Source organism: Macaca nemestrina, chromosome 3, assembly GCF_043159975.1.
Source record: "Macaca nemestrina isolate mMacNem1 chromosome 3, mMacNem.hap1, whole genome shotgun sequence".
Taxonomy (NCBI): Eukaryota; Metazoa; Chordata; class Mammalia; order Primates; family Cercopithecidae; genus Macaca; species Macaca nemestrina.
The window spans coordinates 86,416,616-86,436,887 of NC_092127.1; the positions used below are offsets into that span (position 1 = coordinate 86,416,616).

A 20,272-nucleotide genomic window follows, 5' to 3' on the forward strand; every position below is an offset into this window, starting at 1 on the left:
CAAGTGCACACAATGACACCTGCCCTTGCTCCCCTGGGAAGGCCCCCTGGCAGGGTGAGATGGGTGCTGAAATTGAGTGGCAAGAGCGAGCCAGCCAATTAAGAGCTTCCTGGGGAATGGGAAGAGAACGGTCAAAAGGCTGCATCAGACTAGTGAGCCAGGGGAGCAGAGAAAACCCTTGAGAATGGAAGGGCAGTGTGGACAGTGTGGAGGAAGAGCTTCCACAGCAATGTTTAAGAAAGCAAACGAGTAAAGCAGGGACACTGTTTTATCTTTAAAACCTCGAACATTGCTAGGCACACAGTGTATGCTCGATCAGGATTTGCTGAATGAATGACTGAATGAACTGAAGGGTATAACCCAGAAGTAACACAATGTCACTAATTTTGAAAAAGAATCACACTATCTGGTGGGCAGACAGTGGACTGAAGGGAGGTGGACAGGAAGGAAACAAGGGGACTGAGTAGGAGCCGTGCAAGAATCTAGGCAGGAAATGACGGCGGGCTGGACTAGGGTGGTGGTTGCAGACAGGATGACACTTGATGGGTGGCATATGAAGTGATTAGTGCCAGAAAGGACTCCTGAGGAGTTCCTGGGTTTTGTCTTAACCTCCTGGAAGATGGCAGTGCTTCTGACAGATCTGGCCAGTATTGGGCTTGGGTGAGGTAGAAAGCAGGGAGGGTTTAGGACTGACCCTGGAGGGCTGTGACTTTAAAAGGTGAGTGTGGAAGAGGCAGCCAGGGGAGTGTGCTGAGGAAGACGGTCTGAAGTTGAAGGTTGGGGTCAACCATGACACACTCTGCGAGTTGTCAAGGTTCAAAGGAGGTGACCAGATCTGGCAATGTGGAGGTAACTGGTCACTGTGAGGAGAGCAGGCCTGGTGGAGGGGTGGGGATGTGATCCCAACTGCAGGAGGCCAAGCAGAGAGTGGAAGGTGGCAAGCTGGAAAGAACAGCTCTAAAAAATTCTTCTGAGGAGCTCTGCTGTGTAAGGGAATAGCGCAATTGGACTGTAGCTAAATGGGATGTGGGATCAAGAGGGTGATTATTTCGGTGTGTTTTGTTTTTAAAGATGAGGAAATCATGAAATGCTTGCTAGGTGATCTAGTCGGAGAGTGGGGAGGAGGAACGGCTAGAACAGGAGACAGAGGTAAGAATTAACAGTAACAACCTAGTAGAGGTGAGGGGGCTAGACCCAGGGGAGAGGTGGCTCCTCAGCTGGGCAAAGAAATTTAACCCACCAAGCCCAGATGGAAGGCTGCCAATGTGGGCACAGGCACAGGTGGGCTGGCACTTGGTGCAAAGGTGAGAGGGTTCTGGTTTCTTCTGTTTTCAGTAGAGTGTGAAGCAAGGGTGTTGCATGATTAAGGGGAGGAAGGAGTGTTGGGGGATTAGAAATAGAAAGCATGGAATGGTCATTTACAGAGTGGGAGAATAAAATTGTAGGAAATACAGGATTACTGGGCTGGGTTGAGAGTCCATTTCATATGGTTGTGAGATTTTTGGTGGCATGACACACAGTCCCATTTATGGTGGGGGACAAGGTCAGTGTCATGAGCATGAGAGAGGAGGCAAGCGAAGGAGATCGTTCTCTCTGTATCTTGTTCTCTCTTTTAAGGTAAATATTATTTCTCTCGTGTCTTAAATTTAATCACCCGCATCATGTTGTTTTTCGTATTTATTGTATTACTTAGTGTTTACTAAGTAGTTCATGTGTCAATGTGATTTTCCAAGGGTACTGCCTCCTCATCTGAATGGTACTATCAAGAGAGGCAGAGGGTGAGCCCAGGGGGTAGACAGACACCCAGGGAACTGTATTCAGAAGATGAGAAAGAAAACTGCCACATCATATCCCAAGAGAGCTGAAGACCAGCCTGGCGGAGCTGGAAAATATCTCTACTGTCTTTTGTCTTTTTTCTTTACCTATTTGCTGCCTTGTGGAGGCAGGCGAGAGAGGCAGCGAGTGGGCCTGAGAGGTGGTCTTCACTGGGCTGGAGGCTGCCTGGATCACTTCAATCGCTTCAGTGTAGCCCATTTGTCTCAGGGCCTCCACCAGCTCTCTGACTGTCCCCCCAGAGACCTGTGAGAAAAAAGGAAGGAGGAGCATGTTCCTGTGTTCGAGTCCCAGTGCAGGCTGTAAGCACTGACAGCCCACCCTTCCCTCTTCCATGCTGCCTCCTCCAATCAGGAGTCGGGAGGAAATGGAAAGGGCAGAAAAGAGCGACTAAGAAAATACAGTCTTTGAATCAAGTTTCCTGTTTCGGCTCAAAGATCACTCAGGAAATCAGAGAGAAGTGGTTTGTAGTAAGCACACAGAGACAGCGAGAGAAGCGCTGAGGCAGTGAAACTCTGCCTACAGTGACGTCTACACAGTCTCCCTCTGTAAGCTGAAGCTCTGAAATCCATGGAGAAACAAAAGCTAACCATGAAATTTTCAACAGAAAACAACTTCACCCCATGCTTTTCTACATTTTATTTTTAGAAATGAAAAATAAAAAAAATCACCAGGTAATGGCTCCACTAGGAGTCACCTCACAGAACATGACTCAATGCCCTGCCACGTGGTAAGGTGTGTTCTTGGGGACAGGAAGCTACGCATGTTGATTACAGTCGATGGTTTGCTCAGGGCTGTTAAAGTTCTGTGAAAATCCTGACCCTCTCCATAGCGTTTTCACAGGAAGTCTCCAGGTATTTGAAAACAGGGAAAATCTGAAGGTATCTGAAAACAGCATTCTCAGGAAGATGGGCTGCCAACTTAGCCTGGGTCACCCTCCCAGGCCTTGGGCAATGAGTGGTTTTCTTCTTCAGAGTTAAGGAACAGGGAAGGAGATTATGCCCTGGCCAGAGATGTTAACAGAGTAAAGTCAAAGGAAAATTGCTAAATCTGTAAGGTAACGTGTTACCTCATAGTTGTCCATAAGTGTTTTGGAAGGAGCAGGACTCAGCCGGAAGGCATTATTAAGTATCCCCAGACCTAATTTCTGTGCCAGAGTAGCCCAGTTTTTGTCTGGATCAGGAATTTCTAGCAACTTATAGAGCTGCAGCTTCACATCTTCAGCCAGCTGTTTCATGTCTCCTGAAGGAAATGAAGAAGGAACACACTTGTTCTCACCTGCCATAGACACTCTGGAGGGACTGATCAATGCCACCTGGCTTCCTCCAACTCCCAGTGGAAGCAACCAAGCTACTCTACTTGAAGGTCAAAGCCCAGCTGAGTAGCAGGCAGTATATATTTATAGTAGATTAAAACTGGATATTCTCCTTATCTACCTCCAGCATCTTTTGGTTCTGAAATAAGAAATGTACTTTTCACAGTAGACCCTGGATAATGCTGGTTCCTCCCTTTAAATGATACTGTGGAGATAATAATGGTTATGAGAATCTGGTTCTATCACAACCCACCTTGTGCTAGTAAATCATCAGATGTAAACTCTGGTTCATATGGTTTCCCATTTAATATGTCAAATACCTGTTGGCAAGAAAAACACCAGAAATTGTTACACATCAAAGGGACCACTAGGGCAGTCTGTTTCTTTATGATAAAGAACTCAGCATGTCCTCCTTAGGAGGGCCTGGTACCCTAATGATGGAGGAATGGCAAGAGGAGTCAGGACCACCCTCCAAGAATATGGTACCCTTTGGGGGAAGAACAAGCTGTGGGAGCTCTGGTGCTGGGAAGTTGTGCTTTGTACAAACTCTCTGAGCTGGGTCAGAATACCCAACCAAACTGCAGAGAGTCAGAGCTATAGCCTTTTGGAAGGAACAGGCAGTCCAGGCCACCATGTCAATCATCTCCTGCTCAGAGACCTAAGGCTAGGGAAGAGCTTACTCAGAGCTGTGAAGCTGTGTCCCCTCTTCCATAGTAACAAGCTTGTGAGAATTAACTGTATAAGCTTGCTGAGATGTCTAGATGTTCACAAGGCTTGGTGTTAACCCTCTGGCAATACTGATGTTTTAACTGAGGTCGAGAAATGTCTTAGGCTAAAAGAAAAAGAATTCCAAAGCTGCAGAAGCACTTGTGGTGTTCTCTGCAGTCACTCTGTTGCAGGCTGACCTGGGTAAGGCGAGCGTGGGGTCACTGAGTGCATCATCTTTTTGTGTTCTGTGGCAAGGCCTTCTGGGGAAATGAGGTGCTAACATAAAGGGAGAACCATGTAGTCTCTGCCAACACCAGTGAGCTGGACACAAACAGGCTGTGGGAGGCAGATGAGCAGTTATAGAAGTGGAGCAGCTCTCGCCTCTAGAAGAACTGATCTTGTCTTGCTGGAGATCTTGCATACTGCCCACCTCCTCCCTCTGGCTTTTCTTCCCAGGGCCAAACGACCTAATAACTGCTTTATACCTTCAGATCTCAGCCCTGTGGAGTTTTGAGGAAGGTTTTAAATCTATTTACTCTGTTTTATATTTATTGAAATTCTAAGAAGAATTCTTAGTTTATTTTTACATCCCGAAATCACTTAGCTAAGTTCTAAGCAAACAGTAACATTTATCCTAGCTTCAGAAATTGAGATGGTAACAGTTCTGGTGTGAATTCAGAATGGGTAACTTTTATGTGAATTTTGTGTTTTTCTTCTAACCTTTTCTCACATCTCAACTCTGATCTGATTAGGCATACACTTTCGTACTTAGAACTCAGCTGACCTAGATCTTTCATGGATAGGGTTTTTCAAGATAAAAATGGTCTCTGACAAACAGACTTTCTTAAAAATAAAAGGCATGTTCTTTGGGAAATAAAGCACCGGGAAGACCATCTGTTCTTACATTCCTGAACCTCTGACTCCCTCAGGGGCAGCCATCAGACAGATGGAGCCGCACTCACCTGCCAGCTGGCGGCCATATCTAGAGGCGTGGTTCCAGGCACAACTCCTTCATCCTCTCCTGCATTTTCCCAAGAGTCATCCAGGTCATAGAGAGGCTCAAAGTTCTCCACCAGGGGATCTGCTCCTGCGAAGTTAGGTTACACAGCATTAGGTAAACCCACATCTTGTCAACTTTCAACTGCCTGCAAAGGTCAGATTCCCAAAGGCAAAGCACTGTAGCAGCTTGAGGCAATCTCCTGGATAATTTTTAATGCATAAAACGTTTCCACTGGAATATCCAGAGAAATTGTTTTAAAATTGTAATTTGCTTTGATTGTTAAAGTGTCTTATGACACCTTAAATAGCCAAAGATACTATCGGAAAAAAAAAAGACTTCAAATACTCTGACTTCACATTTAACTCTACAGGATATTTCTCAATTGAATGATGCATCTTTAATCTGAGGGCTGATGGACAGCATGATTACAGCGACTAGGGTGCACCCTCAGATTAGGGTCCTCACTGTTCAAATTTATGCATGACAATGTATTTCTCAGCCCCTTTTCCTGGACACTCAAAATAGCAAAGATGCTTGATATCTAGTGATACCATGGCCAGTTTCATTGCTGGGTACAGCAATGCCAGGGTTCTGATCTTTAAATAAACAAACCTGCTAGGATGTATAATTATTGAAATATTTTGGGAAATCTAGTCTGCTCTTTAGCATCCAGCAAAAACAAAAACAACAAACAAATAAATGAAACACCAAAGTAACTCAAAGACTAGAGCTAGAGTTACTTCTCAGAGGCTTAGATTATTTTTATGAGTGTTTAGCTTGATGTCTAATGATGCCATTTTCGAGGGAGGAACTTGTTTTTATCTTGCTGGGAGAACATCAGATGTGTCAATATCAATAATAGAAGAGTACTTAATGGGAAGCAAAGGAGGATCTTCATGCTATTTCTTGATTTTACTCTCCCAGTTCTGGCCTAATCTATGAGGCAATAAATGTAATCCCACCAAAAAAAACCATGGAGAAATTAAGATGAACAATTTATAGGACCAAAGACTGGAGGGATGAGCTATCCCTTAACTGACTGTTTTTTTTTTTTTTTTTTTTTTTTTTTTTTTTTTTTTGGTGAGTGCAGTGGCGCAGTCTCGGCTCACCGCAACCTCTACCTCCAGGGCTCAAGTGATTCTCCTGCCTCAGCCTTCCAAGTAGCTGGGATTACAGGTGCCTGCCACCACGCCTGGCTAATTTTTATATTTTTAGTAGAGATGGGGTTTCACCATGTTGGCCAGATGAGTCTCGAACTCCCAACCTCAGGTGATCCACCCACCTCAGCCTCCCAAAGTGCTGGGATTACAGGTGTGAGCCTCCACACTCAGCCTTAACTGACCTTTTCCATGACACTAAGATTCGGGCTTGGTTTTCATCTGAGTTTCTTCATTTATATATCAGAGAAACTGTTACTTGCTATTCCTTTCATGGGATTCTGAGAATTCAATATAAAGCATTTTTAAAAGGGTTATAGTTTCTTTTTCTTTTCTTTTCATTTATGTATTTTTTTGAGACAGGGTCTCATTCTATAGCTTAGGTTAGAATGCAGTGGTGAAACTGTAGCTCACTGTGCCCTTGAACTCCCAGGCTCAAGCGATACTACTACCTCAGCCTCCCAAGTAGCTGGGACTACAGGCGGGTGACACCATGCCTAGCTACTTTAAAAATTTTTTAATAGATATGAGGTCTTACAATGTTGCCCAGGTTGGTCTCAAACTCCTAGTGCAAGTGATCCTCCCACCTCAGCCTCTCAAAGTGCTGGGATTACAGGTGTGAGCCAACCCATCTGACTGGTTATAGCTTCTTCTTGGAAGGCATTTAATTATAATCAGTGTCTTCTAAAACTATTAATAACCACTGCAATCAGAGTTTCTTGTTCAAGAAAAAGCTCTATTTGTTAGAGTTTTTTTTCCTCTTTTTTTTGGTATTTTTAAAAATTGTTCTCTCTTTTGTTAAAAGAGAAAAGAAAAATACGGTGTTCCCAAAGAAAAATTCCTCTGTCTTTAATTTGCTCTGTTTTCTTGAATTTATGTAGCATTTACCTTCTAAGTTAAAAGAAAACCTCTAAAGTAAATCAGATTTGTCAGGGCAGGCTTCAGATGCCAATTTCATTACACATATTTTGAGGTTCTAAATATGCAAGGCACTGGAAATTCAAAGATGAACATGGATAATTTTCTATACTTCACAGGACTAGAGAATTAAATGGAATAACATCTGCAAACCTGTGAACAAAATAGGAGAGAGAAACATAGTAGAGAGAATCAAGTCTTGAAGTTCACACTGCCCAAGTGTGATTCATAGCTCTGACACTTACTGGAACCCTGAAGTGGGATCTGGTAGTCTCTCTAGTCTGCTTCCTTGACTCTAAGATGGGGAATAATAACGGTATTTGTCACAAGCGGTGACTGGGCATTAAATGAGACTGTGCACATAAAGTGCATATCATTGTGCCTGGGACACGGAAAGGTCACTAAGTGCTAGCCGTTTTTAGTGCCTTCCACGTAATGGGTCCTAATACATGGCCCATTTTCTTTTTCCTACACTTCAATTTTTAAGAGACATTTCTTTCAAAATGAAGTCTTTAAATGATTTCTTTTACCAATAATCTTTTTCTTCTGGGGACTTCTGATATGATCTGAGACTGATACCACTCAGAATTCCATAAGGAATCAAACTCTACTTTGAAAGACCCCTTGTCATGGGAGTCAATCTAAACAATCAAACCCCAAACAAACAGATGAATCAGAAAGTAAAAACTAACATGACTGTCAGGGTAAAGCCCAAGAGTACTAGTCCAAACAGTGCCTTATGGCAGATAAAATGTGATCTGCCATATAATTTTTATTTACCCTTGCTTTTCAGCAGTAGGTCTGTGGCTTAAAGAAGGCAACATGGCTGCTCTATTGAAGTTGGGTTTGCATTCCTGGTAACATTTTTTATTAATGACCGCCAGGTCACCACCTTACCTGCTGCTTTGAGAAGAGCTGCCAGCCTGGTGGACCCTCTCCCAGCTGCTATATGCAGGGGTGTGGTTCCATCGTAGGTAGTACTGTCCACATGGGCATCACCCTACAATCCAGCCCACACAGGAAAGCGTTAGTGGAAGGTTCTTTTGCCCTTCTGTCCCCACCTCCCAGTGTGCATGGCCCCTTGGGTCCTATTACTAGCCCAATTACTACTTTGGGCTGGCTCTGTCTTTGAAGATATCCCCAATTAGAGATGCCAAGCAAGAGAGTGGGGGAACATCCAAAGGTGCTACTCTGAAGCCCTCCATAAGTGTTAAATAAGTAGAGCTGATTATAAAGGAGAACAGCAGCTACTGACTTCATTCTTCGAAAAGATTTCCTTAAATCTCCCTCAGGAATTTAATGGAAAAGCAAATAAGTGCGCCCTTCACCTCCAGGAGCAGGCAGCCTGCCAATGAGATGTTGTCGTGCTCCACAGCCAGGTGCAGTGCTGTGCGCCCGGACTTTTGCTCCTGAGCATTGACGTCGGCCCCAGCGGCCACCAGCAGCAGCAAACATGGCAGGCTATTGCTCATCATGGCTAGATGAATGGCATTCAGACCTAGAGTCCAAGCAAAGGGACAGTCACAGGATAGGATGGCTGGCTCACAAGATGGCCCTTGGTGAAGCTGAAGGAAATGGCAAAAACTGAATCATGGGGAGGGACAGCAAAGGTACTGTAAGTCGATTGTTCTGCTTTGAAGACCCACAGTCTCCTATTATGTTCTCCGGAGACACTGAACATAAACAAACATTCTCTGAATAAATGACACTTTGTGTGCTTCAAGATGAATCTTTACTTAGGCCTCTGCTTTTTCCTCCTACTAACTATTCTAAATCACCTTTAAAAAAATTAGCTTTGGTGAGCAACAGAAATGCCCAAAAGAGATGATGAACTCCAGGTGACTAAGGAAAGCACTTTTGGGTACAAATCAAGTAACACACATTTATCAAATACCTAGTAGATATTTAGAAGGCGGAGAAAGTTAATCCCACACCAATGATGTGTGATTGTCTCTTACCGTCCCCATTGGGGTGGTCAAGAAGTAGTGCTGCCTTTTTGTGCTTGAGTAAGATACTGAGAACTTTATCATGTCCTTCTTTGGCAGCGAGGTGCAAAACAGAGTTACCCAAGCGGTCCAGAAGGCTCAGGTCGGCCCCAGCCCTCAGCAAATCCTCCACCACATCTTCCTGCTTAGTGATCACTGCCAAGTGCAAGGGCGTCTGGAAAGTGAAGGGCAGGAGATTCACTGGTCAGCAGTGAACACTTACTTACAACTTACAGCTTGGTAGCTGTCACTGCAATGGGTGGGGTCATACTGCAGGAACATTTCTCATTCCCAGATTAACTCCTGACCTTGGCACCCAAGTTATCCTGTTCCATACCATATGCTAATGAAGTACATACACTGTACTAACACTTAGCCATTCAATAATTCGGGTTTTAAAATTTTTATTTATTTTAAATTTAATTGACAAATAGTAATTGTATACATTTATGAGGTACAATGTGATGTTTTAATATGTTTACAACATAAAATGATTAAATCAGACTAAGTTACAAATCCATCATTTCATATAACTTTTTCTGTGGTGGGTTATTTTCATATTTACAAGTCTTAGTAACTTCTTGTTTCTCACTAAAACCCACTGATTGTTGATTTTGAGCACACCTAGTAGTAAATTTAGTTTTCTTAAATTTCTGGTAGGAGTTATCTTCAGCTGATTTTATATTAACAAATCAAAATAAGGCTATATTTTCACTGAAGAAATTTAAATGAAGTACTCAATAGAAACCAATTAACAAAAGTGCCATGATTCTATGCTGACATGGAAACTAAATTTACTAAATTAAAAAATACTGTCCCATGAACTGGCTCCTGAGACTACTCAATATAGCTTTCCTATACCTATTTCATAAAAGGTATTATAAGCTTCTAAATAACATAACCAGGATAATACAAGTATCTCACCAAGGGGACTCAGATGAATAAAAAAGGTGAGCTATTGATACCTAATTGGTACTTCAGTAGTCCATTTGACTATCCTGCCCACAAGGTATTACTTCGATGAATGCAGATAAGATGTTTTGCAAACTGTGTGTTTTCAAAAATGAGTAAGACAAATACAATCACAAATGTATCCTTCAAAGAACTGAGTTCAATGACAGAGAACAGCAATGTATCTTTACACAAATCAGTTTGTTTCACAGGAGCCTAACTATGACATCCAGCCAGTCTTGTGACAATTTGCCTAAAATTCCCTTTTCATTGAGCAGTTACTGGCTACAGCAGCAGGTGAGCCACCAACCTCCTAGCTATATAAGTGACCACAGCACATGAGAACTGGCAGGATGAATGATGTGAGGGTCATCTAAATCTCAACTACAGTGATTATTTAATATATCAGACCAAGACCCTTTTTTTTGCCAAATTATTACTCGCCCTTATTTTCTTTCATTTTCTAGGACTATCACCCTGGCCGGAAATGAAGTGATGCCCTCAAAACTTTAGATATTGTTGCCACGAGCCTTCTTCTCAAAAATAACTAAGTCAATAGAAACTGTTTACTAATCTGTGTTTTCTGAAATGCTACTTGGGGAGACAGGAAAAGGAAAGAGAATGAGAATGTGAAAAAAAGGATCTGAAATTGTAAGATAGTATACCATTCAGGAATTAGAAATTATCTGTAGTTTGAATTTAATTTAAGAAAATGAGTCTGAGGTTTTTTTTTTTTTTTTTTTTAATATTTTCTTCCACAGTCCAATCAATGGTTTTCCATGATATAAAGCTTCTAGATCTTAAATCCAAGGATAATATCTTAAACAATTACACCTTCATGCTATGGCTGTGGGCATGGGGACTTACACAGACATTCTGGATAGCCAAATATACAAATGTCCCAGCAACCCAACTCTTGTAGATGTATCTAGGTAAAATTCTGACACAAATCCACAAGAGGACATAAATAAGGAGAGTCACTGCAGTATTATCTACTGAGGTAGGAAGTTGGAAGTTGGTTAAATGTCTACTACTAGGAAACAAGAATGTTAGAGGTGGAAGATCCATACTAGATTCTCTTCAGGAGCTGAAACAACAAACTAGCTGTACACAGAACTGTGTGGATAAGCAGCGAAGGCAGAAATACAGTAACATGTAGCATAATGCCACTTACGTATTTAAAAAATATATGCACGAAGAACTATACAGATACACACAAGTGTGTGTAAAACTGGTGAAATCTGATTAAGATCTGTGGATTGTACCAATGTCAATTTCCAGGTTTTGATACTGTTCTGAAGTTATGCAGGATGTTACCATTGGGGGAAACTGGGTGAAGATACCTCTGGTTTCCTTGCAGTAAATACTAGGACCTCCTAGCATATTTCTGTAACCTCCTTTGAATCTATGATTAAATTAAATTTAAAAAAATATAAAGGTTAATGCAAGGCAAGAGAAGTACATTTAACATAATGTGGATTGTATGTGAGAGTATATGAAAATATCTATGTATTTCAAGTATATGCACATTTATATCCAATACTTGAAAAACTACCTATAAACACAATAGTGACATTTGTGTTTAGGGGACCTGGGCGTTGTCAGGGCAGGCAACTTTGACTTTCCAATGTAGATTCTTCTGTACCATTTTTAAAACTATGAATATATGTGATATTTATAATAATTAAAAACATAAAAATACATAAAACCCCCCAATAATGTTTTATGGGAACATATACAAATAAAACAATCCATACCAAACACAATAGAGTGGTTGTCTATGTTGGGCGAAGGAGAATGAGAGAGGAGAAAAAGGTTTAAAGAGAATATTTTCATAAAAAATCCTAACTCTGTGCACTTGGACTATTTTGAGTGTGTTTCTAGAGGGTGGGTGGGAAGAGGAATTTGATCATGACAGATGGTCACAGAAATGTACTAAGATTAGTGAAAGGTATTTGGGGAGAATGCTTAAGATAATTGCCAAATAATCCAAATTATTTAAAGAACTGTATCATTTTCCATTAAGAATAGTTACTAGAGAACCTTTATGACAGATAATCAAGAGTTCAAATCTTAGCAGTTTCTAATTCTCAAATCAAAGTTGCCACTGGGTGTGTGTTTGAGACCTACAAGGCATACTAGGGAAGCCAGAATCACTGCCCATTAATGAGACTGGTGGTAAGGTGGGGGAAAAATGGACATAAGAGTCTTCTGAGAGTCCCCAAATCAGAAGGGATAGAAGTATCAATGGTGGTGGTTTCAGGGTTTTTGTCTCTAACACACTAGAGAGTCTCAACATATGTAACCAAATGATAACAGTAAAGAGTTTAGGATATAAAAAAATCAAAGCTACTGGCCAGACACAGTGGCTCATGCCTGTAATCCCAGCACTTTGGGAGGCCAAGGCTGGCAGATCACAAGGTCAGGAGTTCGAGACCAGCCAGACCAACACGGTGAAACCCTGTCTCCACTAAAAATACAAAAATTAGCTGGGTGTGGTGGTGAGCTCTTGTTATCCCAGCTACTCAGGAGGCTGAGGCAGGAGAATCGCTTGAACCTGGGAGGCGGAGGTTGCAGTGAGCCGAGATCGCGCCACTGCACTCCAGCTTGGGTGAGAAAGCGAGACTCCGTCTCCAAAAAAAAAAAAAACACAGCTACTAATCCTGTTGTGCTGCTGTTGTGCTGTGTCCTTTGCAGATCCTATTCATAAACATAAAGTAAGTAATTCCTTGAATATGACTCTTAAGCAGGGTTTGAAAAGAGGACTGACAAGCTACAATGTCCCATTCCTAGTTTTATTCATAGATTTGTGATGACTACAAGGAACAATCAGTCCAAAAGTCTGCGAGAATCAAGCTTTACAGGCAAAATGACTTTCCAAATACCAATGACCCCCAAAATGACATGAAAGTTTCAAGAAGACATCCTTTAAATGTAAATCTACAATCACACTTCATACTAGTTATTTTATATTAACAGACAGTGAAGAGTCACTAACTTTACTTTTCCTTTGACATTAAGCACAACAGCCAGTGAAGAAGCCTAATGGTGACTTACATTGAATGAAAAATGGTCATTTTCCCCTATCAGGAAACCTACTAATTTTTTCCTAGTCATAGGTAAAAACTATTAAGAGCCACATGTAAACATTTAGTAGTTTTGCTGTAAATGCACTTTAAAGCACATTTTTTTTTAATTTTTATTTTTTTGAGACAGTCTCGCTCTGTTGCCCAGGCTGGAGTGCAGTGGTGTGATCTCACCTCACTGCAAGCTCTGCCTCCCGGGTTCACACTATTCTCCTGCCTCAGCCTCCTGAGTAGCTGGGACTACAGGCGCCCGCCACCACGCCCGGCTAATTTTTTTTTTTTTTTTGGTAGAGACGGGGTTTCACCATGTTAGCCAGGACCTCATGATCTGCCTGCCTCAGCCTCCCAACGTGCTGAGATTACAGGTGTGAGCCACCGCACCTAGCCTAAAGCACATTTTAAAGAATGGAAATAAAAATAAGAAAATAAATATTTTAATTTTCTTTAAAGAAAATGAAGTTTTAATTAATTTTCTTTAAAATAATAAAAGCATTTTCCTTGAAAGTGAGGAAACAAATGATTCACATCACTGTTTTAAAAACTGAGAGAGCAGGAACAAATACCTTCACTAAGTAAATAATCACACAGGATTTTGGCCATATTTTTGGAGTGAGAGATACACGTGAACCAGCAAACCATCTCTCCAAGGAGGATGAGGAAGATGCTTTGGGTCAATGAAGGAAAGGAGAAAAATGGAAAGCTAAGAAGTGGGCAAGGGCAGGAGCCCCATACAGCAGACTGGTGGGAGTGGGGGAAAGATAGTGAGGTGGGAAAAGCAATCGGGGGCAGGAAGGAGGAAATCTCAGGAGCCGAACCCCATCTTGGCTTCATGCCAGTGCAGTCGCTCAGCCAGAAAGTCTGGCTGGGGTCACTGGGTTCCCATCACCAATGTCCAAGCTCTGCTTCTGCCCAAGTGGCTCCCAGGCTCCTTGCCTCTCCCTGAATTCTGCACATGCCCATTAGGGAGCCTCGCTGTGTCTCCAGCTAACTTCTCCCTTTGCAGTGTCGGAAGACCTCTGGAAAAAACAGTTCCTCAACTTGTATTTTCAGCCCACCTAATTAATTCCTAAGAAAACCCGATTTGGGCAAAACTTTGGTGTTCCCACTTTTCCTCACTTGGAGCTGTCTTTCTGCTTTTGGAAGACACCTTTTCCTCCTCAAGCAAACTTTTAACCTTTCTGTGTGGTGATTTCAGAACGCTTTATTTGATATACATTTAATCTGGATATTGTCAACGTATGTTTCAGTAGACTCCAAAATTATTATAAATTACTGGCTTTTCAAACCTTTTTTTAACTTTATTTTTCTTGACAGATGTGACATTTTTACTCTAGTTTCTCCCTCTTAAATGAAAAAACTCTTTGATTTCTAAAGTTTAAAGTTTGCCTTCCCCCAGTGGGATGCTGAATTTCATTGTGGCTTGATGGCTGTTATACCCACAGATCAAAGGATCCTAAATCATAAGGTAACATTCTCAACTAATGGGATTTTAGATATTACCTACAAGGGTTTGTTTTATTTTTGCTACTCTTAACATTACTAAAAATAACATGCACCCAAACATACAAAAGAAAAAGTAAACTACGGATTTTTCTTCAGTTGTTTTCTTGAGATTTCGGCTTACCTGGTACAGGTCATTTCTCATGTTGATAATGTCATCAGAAATCAAACCAGATGTGACTTCTAGTAGATCCCTCACAAGTTGAGAATGAAGGTGGATGATTGCTAAGTGTAAGACACTGGAATGAAAACACAGTGGCAATAATTAACTAAAATGTTAATGAAAAAGAAAAGATTCCCAAGACGTGATTAGATTCAAGGATGGAATCTGTTCTCATACCTAGTTTTATTTGGCCCTAAAATGTTTTGAATCTATAAAATGTATTGAATCTGAGGTGGGATGCTGTCTCCAGAGGACCCGTCCCTCCCAACTGTCTGCCCAAAGCTGTTATGTTATTTGTGGTACCTGCCTGGCCTCTGGGAGCATTCACGTCTGACCCCTTGATGCATAAACACACTGAGGCTTCCAGCCCAGAAGTACCTAAGCTTAAATCCCAATTCTACCTCTATACTATGGCTTTGGGGGGTTTTCTCCTCTACCTTTCCCCCTGACTTTTCCTGACACACAGATTTTATGTAAAATGAATGCCTGGCACTAGGAATTGTTCAGAAAACTTAGTTATCTCACCTAGTCCTGTTGCCCTCCTCCAAAATACACTGCGGTGGCTTTTTAAAGATCTTTCTAGATCCCAAGAGGGGAGAATGGTGTAAAGCTTTTAACTACTGGAAGAAAATTCTTGCAGTAAACTTGTGAAGAAACAAAGTGATTGTATTTCCCGCCACTCCTGCAAACATTCTGGCAAATATTCCCTCTACCTGGAATGTTTTTGCTCCTTTCTTCTGCCTGAACAATGCCTACTCCATCCTTTATATTCCAGTTCAAACCTGACATCCTCAGAGAATACTTTCCTAACCTCCTAGGTGGAGCAAGTTGTCCCTCTCAAATTTACTGCTTGGTTATGCAACTGCAGTTTTCTACACATTTTTCTCTTTCTCTGTCCTGTCATCTCTGGGGCAGGTTCTGTCTGAGTCAATCTTACAGCCCTAGCATGCAGTAGGGGCACAAAAATAAGAATGATAGAAGGAACCTAAGAGCTTACACTAACGAGGCTGAACATACCGGTGGTGTCAAAATCACTCAGAGAAGCATAATTCTTTTAATTATTAAAAAACATACTATTAAAATTCAAAACAATAACAATAACAATCATTTTAACAGTGGCTACTATTTTTGGGGAGCTTTGATTTACCAGACTATGCTAAGCATTTGATATATATTGTCTTTTTATTATAACAATAATCCTAGGAGGTAGGTAATATTATCTTCGCTTTTTGGCTAATGAAACTGAGACTTGTAGGCCTCATATAACTCAGTCAGGGCCATAAGTGGTGAAGCTGGGATTCAAGCCAAGGTCTGTCTTACTCCAAAGCCATCTCTTAATCCCTTAAGCAATCCTCCTGCATTGGGGATACATGTGCACTGCTCTAAAGACGTGCAGATGAATGTCTAAGAAGATAACCACTCCAGAGCATGGACAGATTGAGGTGCAGAGCACACTAAAGCATCTCACAGCAAAACTACATCTGGGACATGAGGTACAGGCTGGATCTTCTCTAAAATAAGCTATCAGGTGCCACTTTACTCAAGCCTCTTCCTTAGCAATAGCAAGTATATCGTACTTGGGATTAACACTGGCACAGAAGAGCCTAAAAAACTAAATTGTGATTTTGCTACTTGAGAAATATTTTAAAATGGATGATCTCAGGGTTTCACTATTGCTTCTTGAAATGTGATACTGGAAGAAGACTTCTGAAAAGGGCCTAAACTCTGACATAGACATGATGCACATATACCAAGAAAAAGGTCATACTTCTAAAACTGCCCGAAAATTTCCATGTGCAGCTCAGCATTTCATAGCAGAAGTACATTCCCCCTCCCCCTGAAATCCTCACACCCTTACGGGAATTTCCCCAATAGCAGAAGTTTTATATACTTTTCTTTATTGTATTTTCTATGATGACTAACAGCCACAGGACTCAGACTATTAGCCAAATATGATGGACTGAATTAAAACAAGAGACTTGGGCTGTGATGGCCAAAAGCTGCCCTTTACCTACACTCTTCTGAGGATCCTTTGGTCTCTCCAAGTCCCACCTCTGTGGCCTCTCTGAGAGCCGGCTTGTGTGAGCGTGCTTGGGTCTTAGGAGGGAACTTGCACGTGCCTCGCCTTGTATCCCTTCCTACAATCCCCCCTTCAGATATCAGCACTTCGTTTCTAACCTGCACGTGCTCATCTTCTTAGACTTATCAATTCAACAGGTCCCTGGAAATGCCACTTGAAACACTGCTATCCTGTCTCAGTTAACTGCTTTTTCTTGTGGTTGTATGCTATTGAATGCTAACTGGATTATTTAACCCTGAAAAAGCATTCTGCTGTTCATGGCCTTACACCAAGAAGGTTGTACTGGTGCCTCTCATACTGTATAACAAGGCCAGTGGTTATACCACATCCTTGGTTACGTTGCAAGGAACGAGAACAAAGGTGTCTCTGCTTGAAACCCTGAGGTTGTTACTTTCCTAAAGTGCTTGGTTTAATTTTTAAACTGAGGTCTAAAACACAGCACTCAAGAGCTCTTCCACAGAAAAGGATTTCTCTGTGTTGATGCTATTTTAGGAAGGTTTTAGATAAGGCACTTGACTTGAATGTGAAGGCTGCTGTTTCTTGTTATTTTTATAGGCTTTCGAGATACTTTAGAAGTCTCAATGAAAGGACTAAGAGAACTGTTTTAGAAAGAAGCCAGGTGGCTTTGCAAATACAATCTCAGTAATAGCAGGAATGGAAGGCATGGTGTTTGGAATGTTCGACTCCCACGCATGGGCTGGAGCAGTCACAAAAGTCTGAACCAGTCACAGACTGGTGACCACCAGAAGAGGTAGTAGAGAAGAAACCAGTAACTGGGAAAGAATGACCAGTCCCTCTTAATCTTTCTGTTGTTGTTGCTGCCTTTATTGAGCTTTTTCTTGAGTACACTGTCATTATAAATATGCAGCTGGGATAACAAGGTTTCAGGGATTTGGTAGGACTCTTAACAATTCTCCAAATATTATTTCAATAAACAAAGCGAGGCTTTTCAAAAAGTACCATTACCTATACACATCTTAGTTTGCTTGCCCAGAGAGATTCACTCTTAGATGAATCCTCCAGCTACTACAGATTCCAACAGATGACAGCAGCAGGATGGAGCAGCAAATTGTGCTACTTTACCTTATTCACACTAGTTTTCTTGATCGTGCCAGTTAGAGGACTCAATACATTTGAACAATTATTTTTAATCTCTAGTCAGCATGCATTATATGATGCTCTTCTTTTTCCCTACCCAGAACAACCTATCATGCAAAAAATCCTGACTTACCTGTCCCCATTCTCATCCTGCACGGCAGTGAGATGGCGCTGGACGGCCAGCAGCATCTTCACGTCTCCTGTCACTGCGTAGTCGAAAAGGGCATTGGCATGCCTCTTTGCAAGCTGCATAGCCTTCTCTAGAAAGAGGTTATCTGTAAGGCAATGACCACAATCATAGTTGAGTGTTCCTACTTTTGTTTTATGGGTATGGCATGCTCAAGGCCAAACTGACCAGCATCAGTGTTCTGACACCTTGACACATCATTTTAGTTGAAAATGCTCTTTCAGTGCTTTTGGATTGTGTTGACTAGAAAAAGCAGAATTGGACATTGGGTCACTGACAAATATAGTTAGAGATTGATCTTAAAGAATCTATGTATGGTTTGTTAGAGGAAAAAGTTTAGAAATGTGTTATTTTAAGGGAACAACCATTATCTGTTATTTTAAGGAAAACAATCTCCAAACAATGTTAGATTTTACCATGATTTTAAATCACCAATATCTTGGTGAAATAATCCTTCATTGGGATCTCTAACAATTAGCTTGTTAGGCAATGTGTGAAAAAACACACGTCTCTGCCATAAACAGAGACTTTCCATGAAACACTCATGTTTTTGTAAAGTTTGTTCCATTAAGGTCAGGGAATGGCAGTTGTGACCTTTGGGCCAAAACCTGTTTATGCTCGGCTTTTCATATAGCTCCCTAGCTAATCATGGCTTATACATTTTTACAGGGGTGTAAAAAAAAGGCATATGTGATAGATACCACATGTGGCCACCAACTCTAATTGCTTTTACAGATGTCTTCTTAGTACGATCTAGGATGACCTAGAATCATGACACATATGCTAATAAGTATTGGTTCAGAGTAAACGCAAAAGTACATTTTCTCCTAATCCTACTTGTTCAAAGAGGGCAACAAGATAAAAAGAAAAGTTCCTATTTTAAGGCAAAGTTCTATTTCAGTATGATGGTTAAGCCAGAATCTAGAGAGGGTGACTATTAAGCTTGTAGAAATACTTCTCTATCTGTGCCAGAAAAGAAGTTGATTATCTCTCACAATACCCTAAAACTGCATGATTATGACTGGAGAATGTACATGTAAATTTCTGTACTTTACATTCAAAGATAACAGAGCAAAAATGGAAATCCCAGTGTGAATAAAATGATCTGACATATGCTCTTCCAAAGACATACAGAACTTTGAAGAGTACGCTAAACTAGATATTGATATGTCATCTTCAGATTAGCAGATACTTTTCTACACCTAGGACTGACCCCTCCCCAGCCAACCAATAGAACGTAATTTGTGTGCTCACTTACCCTGAACCCTAGCACTCTCTTCTTTTGCTCTTGTTGCATACGTTAGAGTGACCTCACCATTCCCATCAGTGGCCTCGCTGGGCTCCTGATTGTGCTCTGTGGTTTCAATGACTTTCCCAAAGAGGTTTACAGTGTTTCTGTCATCACTTCTGTCACAACCTTCAGAGTCCTTTTTAGATTCAGTGTCCATGGTTCCTAAGAAAAATGCAAAAACATCAGATTTTTCTCAGTAAAATGTATTAATTTAGTGATAATTCACTATTCCAATGCAGGTCAGATAAAGGTAAGAGGCAAGTTTGCTGCAAAAGGAAAAGAAAAATAATAATTTAAAATTCTTTTTAAAATGGTCATATCATAAATACCATGTTTTGGAGATATTCTAAACTCAATTCTAAAAACCATTTTTAGTATACTTCTAAAATCTTAGATCTCATTTTGCTTATTTACTTGTAAAGGAGAAAAATGAAATAAAGCTCTTCTGTCAATTGCAGAAAAGTTGAATTTTTAAAGTTCTTGAAAGCAGAGCAGTTTTTTCCTAACGCTAATGAACAAAGCAAGTCATAAAGACGTGTTGTCAATTCACATTCTTTAGTATGGGAGCTATCCAGTGTAGCATTCCTGATCATCCTCTTTCAGGTTCAACTATGTTATCTGACAGACACTATGAGAGCATCTAGCTTTTATAGTGGAGACCTGCTTCAAATTCTTGTTCTGCCACTAACTTCTGTGTGCCTTCAGTGAGTATAAACATTTCTGAACTTTGGTGTCTTTTGTGTGCAAAATGGAGATACTATTTTCCATATAGTGCAGTCATGAAGATAACAGTTAAAACATGTAAAAGCACTTGGCACAAAAATAGGTATTCAATAAATGGGAAGACTTCTTTATAGTATTATTTCTTCCATGGGTACACTAGAATGGACCTGTAATGTAAACTATCAACACGTGGTTTAACTGCAGCTTCTCAGGTGATGACTTGATGGGAAAAGACAAACCCTATAAAACTCAAAATGATTTCAGAAGTGTACTATTT

At 41.0% G+C, this 20,272-nt stretch overlaps 1 protein-coding gene across 2 annotated transcripts in view; it reads right to left on the reverse strand.

Annotated features, from left to right (window-relative positions):
* Positions 1-20,272, reverse strand: part of LOC105486337 (nuclear factor kappa B subunit 1) — a 123,121-nt gene that overhangs the window by 1,874 nt on the left and 100,975 nt on the right. For both annotated transcript variants that reach the window (XM_011749189.3, XM_011749190.3), the window contains exons 14-23: positions 19,240-19,434; positions 17,928-18,069; positions 14,578-14,692; positions 8,890-9,091; positions 8,260-8,429; positions 7,829-7,931; positions 4,819-4,943; positions 3,402-3,468; positions 2,903-3,075; positions 1,923-2,079 (exon numbers count right to left, since the gene is read on the reverse strand). In XM_011749189.3, coding sequence (XP_011747491.1) covers positions 1,923-2,079; positions 2,903-3,075; positions 3,402-3,468; positions 4,819-4,943; positions 7,829-7,931; positions 8,260-8,429; positions 8,890-9,091; positions 14,578-14,692; positions 17,928-18,069; positions 19,240-19,434 — 1,449 coding nt within the window. The remainder of the gene's footprint in view (positions 1-1,922; positions 2,080-2,902; positions 3,076-3,401; positions 3,469-4,818; positions 4,944-7,828; positions 7,932-8,259; positions 8,430-8,889; positions 9,092-14,577; positions 14,693-17,927; positions 18,070-19,239; positions 19,435-20,272) is intronic.